At 45.7% G+C, this 12,691-nt stretch overlaps 1 protein-coding gene across 4 annotated transcripts in view; it reads right to left on the bottom strand.

The window, feature by feature from the left end:
• RANBP10 (RAN binding protein 10) overlaps window positions 1-12,691 on the bottom strand; it is a 131,848-nt gene that overhangs the window by 38,250 nt on the left and 80,907 nt on the right. For 3 of the 4 annotated variants that reach the window (XM_034788892.1, XM_034788890.1, XM_034788893.1), the window contains exon 4: window positions 905-1,072. In XM_034788892.1, coding sequence (XP_034644783.1) covers window positions 905-1,072 — 168 coding nt within the window. Of the gene's footprint in view, window positions 1-904; window positions 1,073-12,691 lie in introns of those variants that run through there. The other variant, XM_034788894.1, reaches the window with a different exon arrangement.

The following is a 12,691-nucleotide window of genomic DNA, read 5'->3' as shown; positions in this document are numbered from 1 at the left end:
TCAACACAGCTATGAGAGAAGCAAAGGAAACAGGGAGTGTTTGTCCCCAGCCAAATCAAATGTGTTACAGTTCAGAAGGTTAGAGGAATTCACTGAAGTAAGCTAAACACTTTCCTCTGACAAATCAAATGACAGGGAATCACACTTACTGTGGAAGGGGGAGAGCTCATCTGATCAAGCTGCAGGATTGCATGATGGGCCTGTTGTCTCTATGGGCAGCATATTCAGGATGAAGGTGGCTGTAACCTGTGCCATCTTATACACATTGGGTGCAACTCTGAACTCCTGGAAGCTGCCAACATGACATTCAGTGGGGCAAAACCTGAACGTCCTTAGCGGGAACGTAAGGAGTCAACTACTAAAAGGGTATTTTGGATCATTCCACAACCAAGACAATGTTAAAGTAGAATTTGTAATGTTTTGCAAATGCATAGAACTCCAGGAGTTTTAGTCCATGGAGTGAGACTCACAAAGACAGAAGTCCCTTTAAAAACAAAGGGCTTTGTGACTCACTGGTGATGGTTTTGTAGTTTGTTGGGTAATATACAAATCAAACTTTCTGTGATTACATTTCCCTGCTGCCCAAACTCTAAATTCCCTAACTATCTCACCTAGGACTGTGCAGGGGCACAGGGAGGGACAGCAGCTGAAGGGCCTGGGGACAAGTCTGTAATTTAGTTAGGCACATGTGGCAGCTGCAGTCACAGAAACAGTTACTTGCACTGGCAACGTTTATGGCTTTGGGGAATCTCACAGCTCCTGCTGGCCACTGTGTGTTCTTATTTCTCTCTAAAGCCTTCCTCTCAATTGCAGATCTGAGTTACATCATATGTGACAGAGTTTCAGAGTCCTAAGTGATTGTAGGCTAGGGTGGCCCATCCTCAGGACACCCTCCTTTGCCTACCTAAGCTGTGGCCATTCTTTGTGTAGAAGCAGGTGTTGTTGATGAGGTTGACGCAGCAGCCAATCACATCTCCAGTAGTGAAGGTGGGGCCATAGGGCTGCCCTGTCCCAGAAGAACAGAAGGAATGCCCATCGTCACCGTGGTAACCATACGAATGTTTATCCCAACCTGGAGAAGGAAAAAGAACAGATCAGTAATGAGGCAGGTTTCCAAGGAGCTGTATGCCGTTATTGGAGCTGAGTGGGAAATAGTTTTCCCGTCCCAGGAAAATTTTCAAGATTCTGAATATTTTTCCTGTCCCAAGGAGGGATGAAAACTTTAAATCTCTAAAATTTTCACAAATCAACAATCCAAAAAACATTTCCGCTAGGGTCAATCCAAACATCGGATTCCGACCCCAACCTTTCAGTTAAACGTGTTTTTTTTTTTTTTTTTTTTACTATCATTAGTTTAAATTTCAAAATAAAGTAATTTTAATCCAAACAAATTGATTTTTTTTTGTCTCAAAAGTGCTGAAATGGGCAATTTTGACCATTTCAAAAACGTCTGCAGAAAGTTTGGTGAGAAGTTTTTTTTTTTAATTATTAAAGAAAATAGCTCCCGCAAACAGTTTCCGTTTTGATGAATCAGCGTTTTCCAACTAACATTTCCTAGAAAATACTAGTGCTGGCAAGAATCTAATACCGTTACTGTACTTGGGGGGTGGAGAGAGAAGAGACACACCAGAGCAGCTACAGGCATTGCTACAGTTTCACATTTAAGCTTCTAGCCCAGGGGTCTCAAACGCAAATGACCATGAGGGCCACATGAGGACTAGTTCATTGGCCCGAGGGCCGCATTACTGACACCTCCCCCCACGCCGCTCTCAGCCCCCCCCATTCCACCCCTTCCATGAGGCCCCGCCCCTGCCCCACCTCTTCCCACCCCTTCCCTGCCCCCATTCCAACCCCTTCCCCGAAATCCCCACCCCAACTCTGCCCCCTCCCTGCCCCCAGGGGGTGCAGGAGGGTGTGGGGTGTGGCAGGGGCTCAGGGCAGGGAGTTGGGGTGTGGGGTGCAGGAGGGGTGAGTGCTACAGCGGGGGTCAGGGTGCGGCAGGGGGCTCAGGGCAGGGGGTTGGGGTGCAAGAGGAGTGCGGGGTGTGGCAGGGGGCTCAGGGCAGTGGGTTGGGATGCAGGTCTGGTTTGTCAGTACAGCTCTGTATTGCCAAACGGATGCAGAATCCCGCTGTGCAGCCTCCAAAACGTACCCTAGTGGATGGAGACCGGGCAAAGATTCAGAGATTCTAAGGCCAGGAATGTCCATTGTGATCATCTAGTCTGACCTCCTGTATAGCACAGGCCAGAGACCTGCCCCCAAATTATTCCTAGAGCAGATCTGTTAGAAAAACCTCCCATCTTGTCAGTGATGGAGAATCCACCACAACCCTTAGTAAGTTGCTCCAATGGTTTATAACTCGGTTAAAAATTTACACCTTATTTCCAGTCTGAATTTGTCTAGCTTCAGCTTCCAGCCCCTGGATTGTGTTATATCATATAATAGAGCCTATTAAATATTTGTTCCCCATGCAGGTACTTACAGACAGTAATCAAGTCATCCCTTATAGCCTTCTCTTTGTTAAACTAAATAGACAAAGTTCCTTGAGTCTATCACTCTATGTTTTCTATTCTTTAATCATTCTTGTGGCTCTTCTCTGAATCCCCTCCAATACGTCAACATCCTTCTGGAATTGTGAACATCTGAACTGGACACGGGATTCCAGTCACACCAGTGCCAAACACAGACATGAAATAACCTCTCTGCTCTTACTCATGATTCCCGTTTACGCATCTGAGGATTGCGTTAGCCCTTTTGGCTAAAGCACAACCCTCAAATGTTTTTCAGAGTCACTCCCTCCCAGGCTAGAATCCCCAGTGCTGTAAGTATGGCCTACATTCTGTGTTCCCAGGTGTATATACATTTACATTTCGCCATATTAAAATATCTTGTTTGCTTGAGCCCAGCTAACCGAGCGATCCACATCGCTCTGTATCAGTGACCTGTCCTCTTCATTAGTTACCACTCCACCAATTTTTGTGACATCTGCAAACTTTGATGGTCTTGTGTTTTCCTCTAGGTCATTGATCAAAATGTTAAATAGTGTCAGGCCAAGAACCCACTAGAAACACACCCGCTTGAGGAGGATTCCCAGTTTACAATTACATTTTGAGATCTAACAGCATCTTGGAAGGGGACATGACCATGCAGGAATGCACAATACATCAGGAAGAGGTTTGTATGTGAAGGAGGGGTGGCGGGATGGTGTGCATGGCACACAAATGCTGCCCAGTGCACACTGCTTAAATGGCTTTAATTACAAGACGAAAATGCCAGCAAAACCAATTAGCGCCAGTCAAAGAACACTACCCGTTTTCATAATTGGTTCCTTGTGTTTTGAAATGCAAAATGCCACTGCAAAGTTTGCCTGGGCTGCTCAGAACTACTCTCCGCAGAGGGGACTAAGCCATAAGCTAAAAGCTAAAGTGACTTCCAGGCAACACCTTGGTCTCTCTTTTCAGGTTGGATTTCTTTAACAAGCAGCATAAGGGAAACAAGAAAATAAAATTCAGCATGGTAGGCCCCTCCATGGTTCTGTGAGTACCACCCAAGCACCATCCCACCCGAGCAAAGGCCTATCTCCCTGTGAGCTCAAAGGGGATTTATGTTTTGTTTCTCAGACCAGCTAAGCACCACAGTGAAGCATGAAAAATGGGTCCAATTCTTCACAATGTAAAGAAGCTGTAGCTTATGTAATGCTTCAAAGGTCAGTAAATCACCCCAGTTGCTCTCGGAGTGAGACACAGCACTGGATGCCATTTTCTTGTGCATGCTGGAATCTGGCTTTCCTGGGCATTCTGCCCTGGGGTGCTCTGCCCCCACAGTATCGCTCAGACTCTCCCTCCCTCCTCTCCTGTAGCACCCAACAGGACCCACAGCAAGGATAGCACCACCCTAGCTGAAGTGCTCTGCAGCCCGTCAGGACTGAGGCACTCCCTCCACTCCGCACTCCCACCCTCTGCACTAGGGGGAAAGGGACACGTCTGCACAGAAAATGCACACCCTCCTCCAGGGGGCAGTATAACTGCACTGATGCTGGACTACACAGCCTGCTCCAGACTTGGTCCTAGCTGGAGCTTAAACCCTTTAAAAGGGCAAAGCCTTGAGAGTAGCCAATGAGCTGCCCAGGAGGTAACGGGGGAAGGAGAAGGTGGCTGAGGCTAATTTTGCTGCAGGAGAACGACAATCCAAACCACGACCATCATGAGAAGAACAAGTGTTGAAAAGCCTGAGCCAAAAGAACAGTCTCAATCTAGCAAGACAGGGCTGGATCCTCAGCCAGAAATTTTGCAGTAAGCTGTTCCGAATGCTTCTGAGACAGAAGCCACTTGTAGCAAACAAACCTTTCACACCACAAAAGTGACATTCAGGGGACCAAGGACCCTCTGGAGATTGGAGCCAGGGTCTGGGAAAGGTGTGCAAGATAGAACTGCAGAGGCTCAGAGGGCAGATGGGTTAGAGATAGAGAGTACTTCCTGCAATGAGGCAATGGAAGATTTCAAATAGTGCTAATTGTTATTTATTATCAGTATTACTGTAGCTCCCAGGAGCCCCAGTCCTGGACCTGAACCCCATTGTGCTGGGTACTGTACAGAGAGCAAAAAGACAGGTCCTACCCCCCCACCTCCAGTGGCAAATTTTCCTTGTGTAAATATAAGACAAGAGACAACAGATGGATACAGACCGACCAGTGGGAGAGTACGAGGAAACAATGAGACAACTGGGGTGGCCAGTCCCTGGGAGAGTTGAGGATACGATGTTTCTGCCCTTGAGGCTCTCTGGAGTGTTACATGCTGTGACACCGAGCCAGCGAGGGTTAAGCAACCAGCAGCCTAAGAGACCAAAAACCAAACTTTATGGACATATTAGAGATGATAATCAGGGCCATTCCTTGTAGATAGCTATCAAAGCCCTGTGAAAGTAGACTAAATGCTTTGAAATGCAAACTTCTATTGTTAGAAGAAGATACTAATTATATATGTCTGTGTTTACCTATATCTTGTTAGATGTTAACTATGTAACCAGATTAGCTTGTAGATGCTAAACTTCTGTTCCTGTCTATTACTATGTTGTATTGATTCAGAGATCAAAGAAAGAATATTAACATTTAGATCAGTGGCTCTCAACTTTTCCAGGCTACTGTACCCCTTTCAGGAGTCTGATCTGTCTTGCGTACCCCCAAGTTTCACCTCACTTAAAAACTACTTGCTTCCACAATCAGACATAAAAATACAAAAGTGTCACCGCACACTCTTACTGAAAAACTGCTGACTTTCTCATTTTTACCATATAATTATAAAATAAATCAATTGAAATATAAATATTGTACTTACATTTCAGTGTATCATATATAGAGCAGCATATCAAGTCATTTTCTGCATGAAATTTTAGTTTGTACTGACTTCACTGGTGCTTGTTGTAAAACTAGGCAAATATCTAGATGAGTTGATGTACCCCCAGTTGAGAACCACTGATTTAGATGAAACTTGGGTGTAATAACATCATTGTCTATATTTCTCTTTGAAGTTTGTAGTAAACTGTCTATGAACTGCTAGAATGGTTAATTATCTTATGCTAATGAATCCAGCTAGTTACCAGTGCGCCTAGGAAATAGAGATGTTACTTCAAAGCAATGATGTGCATTACCTATTCTTCATTCAAGGAACGCCTGCTGTATTATCCGCTGCCAAAGAGGCTATCCCAGCCTGCTAGAGAACTATAAAAATTCTAGGGCCTGATCCTTACCATCTCAGCTCCACTTAAACTTGGTCAGGGGAAGTTTAAGTCGCAAGACTGAGGTCTCCAGGTCCATTCTGAATTACCCTGCTGTTTCCCATGGAAGAACTTAAATTCTTCCCATGGATTGACTATGGGACTATAACCTTTGGAATTGATTCTGGATTTTTACAAATCAGCAGCTCATCAATTCTTCTTGGGTCAGTTTCCTAGCACTTTATTCTCGGGCTGTCGATTAATCGCAGTTAACTCATGTGATTAACTCTGAAAAAATTAATCGCAATTAGATACCAATTGAAATGTAGTAAATATTTTTGATGTTTTTCTACATTTTTAAATATATTGATTTCAATTGTAACAGTACACAAACTTGACATTGCTCACTTTATATTATTTTTATTACAGATATTTGCACTGTAAAAATGGCAACCAAAATAAATAGGATTTTTCAATTCACCTCATACAAGTACTATAGTGCAATCTCTTTATCACAGCGGTGGGCAAACTTTTTGGCCCGAGGGCCACATCTGGGTATGGAAATTGTATGGCGGGCCATGAATGCTCACGAAATTGGGGGTTCGGGTGCAGGAGGGGGTAAGGGCTCTGTGGTGGGGCCAGAAAGGAAGAGTTGAGTGTGTGGGATGGGGGTCCGGGCTGGGCAGCGGGTTGGGGTGCAGGGGGGTGAGAGCTCCAGCTGGGACTGTGGGCTCTGGGGTGGGGCTGGAGATGAGGGTTTGGAGTGCAGGAGGGTGCTCCAGGCTGGGACCAAGGGGTTTGGAGGGAAGGAGGGGGGAAATCAGGGCTGGGGCAGGGAATTGGGGGGTGCAGTCTCCAGGTGGTGCTTACCTCAAGCAGCTCCCAGAAGCAGCAGCATGTCCCCCTTCCACCTCCTACACGGAGGCACAGCCAGGCAGCTCCACACGCTGCCCCGTCCACAGGTGCTGCCCCTGCAGCTCCCATGGGCCATGGTTCCTGGCCAATGGGAGCTGCAGGGGCAGTGTGCGGAGCCCCTTGGCTGCCCCTCCATGTAGGAGCTGGAGGGGGGGCATGCTGCTGCTTCTGGGAGCTGCGCGGAGCCATGGTACACACGGAGCGGGGCAAGCCCCCAACCCCACTCCCCAACTGGAGTAGGGAAAGCCCCAGACCCCCTGCTCCCCAGCTGGAGCTTGAGGGCCAGATTAAAATGTCTGAAGGGCGGGATGTGGCGCCTGGGCCGTAGTTTGCCCATCCATGCTTTATTATGAAAGTGCAACTTAGAAATGTAGGTTTTTTTGTTATATAACTGCACTCAAACCAAAATAATGTAAAAACTTTAGAGCCTACAAGTCCACTCAGTCCTACTTCTTGGTCAGCCAGTTGCTCAGACAAACAGGTTTGTTTACATTTACGGGAGATAATGCTGCCCGCTTCTTATTTACAACGTCACCTGAAAGTGAGAACAGGCGTTCGTATGGCACTTTTGTAGCCGGCGTTGCAAAGTATTTACGTGACAGTTATGCTAAACATTCATATGCCCCTTCGTGCTTCCATACTGATGATGCTCGTTAAAAAAATAATGAATTAAATTTGTGACTGAACTCCTTAGGGGAGAACTGTATGTCTCCTATTCTGTTTTACCTGCATTCTGCCACATATTTCATGTTATGGCAGTCTGGGATGATGACCCAGCACATTTTAAGAACACTTGCACTGCAGATTTGACAAAACACGAAAGGTACCAATGTGAGATTTCTAAAGGCAGCTACAGCACTCGACCCAAGGTTTTAGAATCTGAAGTGCCTTCCAAAACCTGAGAGGGATGAGGTGGGGAGCATGCGTTTAGAAGTCTTAAAAGAGTAACTCTCCGATGTGGAAACTATAGAACCCAAACCACCGAAAAAGAAAATCAATCTTTCTGCTGGTGGCATCTGACTCAGGCGATGAAAATTAACATGTGTCTATCCGCACTGCTTTGGATGGTTATCGAGCAGAACCTTATCAGCATGGACACATGTCCTCCGGAATGGTGGTTGAAGCATGAGGGGACATATGAATCTTTAGTGCATTTGGCACAAATATCTTGCAAGCCATACGAATACCTGTTCTCACGTTCAGGTGATATTGTAAACAAGAAGCAGGCAGCATTATCTCCTGCAAATGTAAACAAACTTGTTTGTCTGAGTGATTGGCTGAACAAGAAGTAGGACTGAGTGGACTTGTAGGCGCTAAAGTTTTACATTGACTTGTTTTTGAATGCTGTTTTTTGTCCATAATTCTACAGTTAAATTCAACTTTCATGATAAAGGGACTGCACTACTGTACTTGTATTAGGTGAACTGAAAAATACTATTTCTTTTGTTTTTTACAGTACAAATATTTGTAATCAAAAATAAATATAACGTGAGCACTGTACACTTTGTATTCTGTGTTGTAACTGAAATCAATATATTTGAAAATATAGAAAATATCCAAAACTATTAAATAACAGAATACCATTTATTTAAAACAGTGCAATTAATCGCGATTAATTTTTTTAATCGCAGGATTAATTGCAATTTTTAATTGCTTGACAGCCCTACTTTATTCATATTTGTATGTAAAATGATCTTATAACCATAATAACGCCGTTCTTTTCTTTTTAATAAATCTTAGTTTAATTAATAAGAATTGGGTGTAAGCATGTATTTGGGTAAAATCTGAAATACTGATTAATGGGTGGGTCATGTCATGAGCCCGATCTCTTGGGATTGGCAGAACTTTATATAGGGTGAATAAGTTTTTAAGTAATCCTCACCATATTTGGCTTGGCTGTCTGGGTGGAAGCCAAAGGCTGGATTGCTTAAAAGGACTGTATTTTAGCATCTTGATAACCAGCACGGTATTATAGAAGTTGTTTTGTGACTGGCTTGGTGAATCCAATTTATAAAAATAAACCACCAGTTTTGGGGATCATCTGCCCCATTCTTTGGGGTTTGCCCTGATTGAGCGACCTCAGCATGCCCCTCTAGCAACCACGGTCCCACATGCTATCCCAGTAATCGCACAACCTCGATAGTGATGGGAGATAGCACTGCAAGTGATTTTCTGTGAAAGCGGGGTTTGTGCACTGCCAAAGGACCCAGAAACACTCCTCTCTCAAAGTTCTTTTAACACATTAAGCCTCATCCTCCATTTTACAGACCCCTGCTCCATGTCAGCCTCCCCCCGCCACTAGGGTGACCAGACAGCAAGTGTGAAAATCGGGACAGGGGTGGGGGGTAATAGGAGCCTATATAAGAAAAAGACCCAAAAATCGGGACTGTCCCTATAAAATCGGGACATATGGTCACCCTACCCGCCACACACACACCTTCTGATTCAGAAGGGATTGGCATGGCTCCTTCCAGTGCCCCTGAATAAGGCTCTCAGGCTGGCCAGAGGCATTCAAGGTGATCCTCAGTTCTCAACTGCCTCCCATTTGATGAATGCATGGCGAAGCAAGAATTATAATGGGAAGGTCAAGTGCTGGGCCAGCTCTAGAACATACCCCAGTCAATGTGCCTGTGCTTTGAGCTAGGTCTGAGGCTTAAAGGCACAAAGGACTCTGCAACACAGCAAGGTCTACAAAAGAGGAATAGTTTCCTCTGTCAAACCCTAGTCCCCTGCATCAGAACTGAGGCCTGCTGGCTGTCAGCCCTCTTGGAACACTCCCACACAAACACAGATTTAAATCCTTCCAATACACAGTGTTCATGCTAAAAATGAGTGAACATGTGAGAAAGCTCACCATTTCCCCTGCAGGGTTTCAGGGCAATTAGCCCTAACAAGAACTACTAGATCAGGGCACCCAGCTCTGCTATGTGCATCCTGGCTGGAACCCACCACAAAGAAAGCGGGAAAAAGTCCTCACTGGATTCCTGTCTGCCTGAGATGGACAGCAAAACACTAGAGGATAGAAAGGTGAGAATGAAAACTAACTTCTGAGGAGTTAACAGGGCAGTGATGAGAACAGCAAGGTTTTTGGCATATCTACTCGGAAGCAAGAAGTGAGTTTTACAGCTATCCCAAGCCTAGAGAGAGGAGGGGATGGGTGGAGTCACTGGAGAGGGGTGTGGCCAGTGGTGACATTGTTCTGTGTCCATACAGCACCTAGCACAAAGGGGTGACTCTAGATGGTACAGTAACACGAATGATTAATAATAAATGTTAAGTAACTACAGGATGCTGAAGAGGAGAGCAAGTGGAGTTGTGAATCACTAGAGGGATTTCAGTTTGTAGAATACGGAAGGTTCTGGAAAGTGGGCAGGGCAGCCAATAACGTGATTCTACACAAAACTGGCTGGATAGTCTTACGCTTTAGGCTTCAGCATTGAAGTCATTAGGGAGCGATTTCACCCTAATTCCAATCAAGGTGAATGCTGTGACCACAACTGAAACTAGGCCATTAGTGTCTACTAATTACCAATCAATGCACAAATTTATCTGCTTCAATAGCAAAGATTTAAGAAAACTGGATGACCGGGATTAGGCTCCTAAATTCATATTTAAGAAACTAAGGAAATAGCCTGGTTTCCAACAGCGATGAAAATCCATCAGGTCCCATGGTCACTTATCTAGGTGTCTAAACCTGGAGTTTGAAGCCTAGCTTTAGTCTCCCATTTTTTAAAATCTTGGCCAAGCCTACGGTTGAAGGAAGTGGGCGAAAACAAGCAATGGAATAATTGACTGCAACAATGAAAATAGGTGCTTCAGAGGAATGAAGCTTTAACCACTGCCAGGAGCCATTCAGTAGCAAGATAGAAAGGATTCATGCTCATCTCAAAAAAAATTAAAAAAATGGTTTCTTTGGCTCCTTCAAGATCTAATGTGCCTTGGACTGAATTTTTCTGCTGAAGTGAAAGCAGAATATGGATTAGTTTGATGACCCCGGCAAGTGAGATTTTCAATGCAGTCATCAAAACATCTCTGTTCCAGGCCTCCCAGCGGCTCTTCAGCACCAGCTTCTTTCAGGGACCCTCTTTCTTTGTCCTCCTCACCCAAAACGTATCTAAGAGCAATCTGAGGCTGGGCCCCGGAAAGGTTAGAGAAATTCCACTGGGAAATAAGGGACAACTCCAACAGTGAGGATCAGAAGCCACTTGGAACAAGGTTATTGAGGGAAGTGGTGGGTTCATCCCCACATGCAGTCTCGAATTAGACTGGATGTCTCTAGCTCAACGACAAGTTATCAGGCATGACAGTGTCCACATTACTAGGGAAAGAATAATTCCCTGCACTCCGGGAAATACTGGGTGAAATGATCTGGCCTGTGTTATGTAAGTGGTCTATGAAAAGAAAAGACTTGAACTTGATAAAATAAAAGGCTCCAACTTTCTGAATGACGACTTTCAATGTAGCACACAAGCATCAATTTAAAGAGCACTCTGCCCCAGATACTCGGCTCCAGGCAGCTCCGAACTCACTACAATGCTGCAGGTGAAGAACTTGAGGAAAACAACTAAAAGAACCAACGCCGGCATCCATGCACGATGGCTGGCTGAAGCTGGGAAGTGACTCAGTAATGGCGATTGGCATCCTATAGAGGGGAAAAAAAACACATTCCTACTCAATGCTGTTGATTCTATAACTGAAAACATGCTGAAGAGGCCTCTGCCATGTGCTCAGGCAATAAAAATACAGCGAGAAATGAGCAAACCCCTCAGACAGACATCCGCGGGGTCAGCATCCTGCTTAAACCTTGCTGAGAAAGCAGCACCAGCAAGCAGTCGTAACGCGCACCGTGGGAGATCAAGAGTTCTTCTTCAGCACGCATCGGCCTTACAGCTGGTTGACTGAAGAAGCGGAGGGTGATGGATGCCACAGTTTCCCAGCGATACTTGGTGGTCCTCTCAGGAAGTCGCTGTCTCTCCATCTGCATCCAGCCCCCTCCATCAGCAGGTTGCATTGAGCAGGAGGGTGATGCTGAGCCAAACACCACAACCTGGGCTAGACAGAGAGGCACTAGAGTCACAACAGTGTCTGAAAGAGGCTTCGGAGGGACAAGGCAGATCACAAGCTGCTGATGCAGCTGTTACAGTTGCCGCAGAAATCTGGCACCATATAATTAACAATGAACTGGAGCCACACTAGGGAAAAACCAAAGAGAGATTGAGAGAAGCTGTGCAATCTTTCCATTACTTAACCCACCTGACTAAGGCCTGGTCTACACCTAAAATTTAGGTTGACCTAGCTATATTGCTCAGGGCCTGTGAAAAACGTCACACCCTGTGTGATGTAATCAGGTAGACCTAACCCCCACTGTAGACACAGATAGGTCGTCAGAAGAATTCTTCCATTGACCTAGGTACCACCTGTCGGAGGAGGTAGATTACCTACACTGAGGGATAAACCTCTTCCATCAGTGTAGGAAGTGTTTACATTACAGCGATACATGTTTTGAAAGAACTTCAATGTGTGAACAATGCAGTATTGTCGCTGTGTCGGTCCCAGGATATTAGAGAAACAAGGTGGGTGAGGTAATACCTTTTATTGCACCAACTTCTCTTGGTGGAGAGAGAGGCTTTCAAGCTACACAGAGCTCTTCCTCACCTAAGGAAGAGGAAGGTGAGGAAGAGCTCTGTGTAGCTTGAAAGCTTGCCATGGCTACAACTATGCTGCATACAACTTTGACTTGTTCACACACAAAAATTCTTTTAAAATATAAACTAGGGTTACCATATTTAAAAAATAAAAAAAGAGGACACTCCACGGGCCATAGCCCCGCCCCTTTCCCACACCCGGCCCCACCCCAACTCCGCCCTTTCTCCGCCCCTTCCCCAAAGTCCCCGCCCTAACCCCCCCTCCTCCCTCCCAGCCACGCGAAAAGGGCTGCCCGAGCGCCACCGGCTTTACGGTTTGCCGGGCAGCCTCCAGACCCTGCGCCCCCGGCCGGCGCTTCCCCAGCGCAGCTGGAGCCCGGGAGGGGAAGCGCCCAGCTGGGGGCGCAGGGTCTGGAGGC

The sequence above is a fragment of the Trachemys scripta genome, chromosome 13 (assembly GCF_013100865.1).
Source record: "Trachemys scripta elegans isolate TJP31775 chromosome 13, CAS_Tse_1.0, whole genome shotgun sequence".
In the NCBI taxonomy this organism is placed as follows: Eukaryota; Metazoa; Chordata; order Testudines; family Emydidae; genus Trachemys; species Trachemys scripta.
The sequence above is the reverse complement of the archived record's forward strand: the minus strand, read 5'-3'. Positions and strand labels throughout refer to the sequence as shown.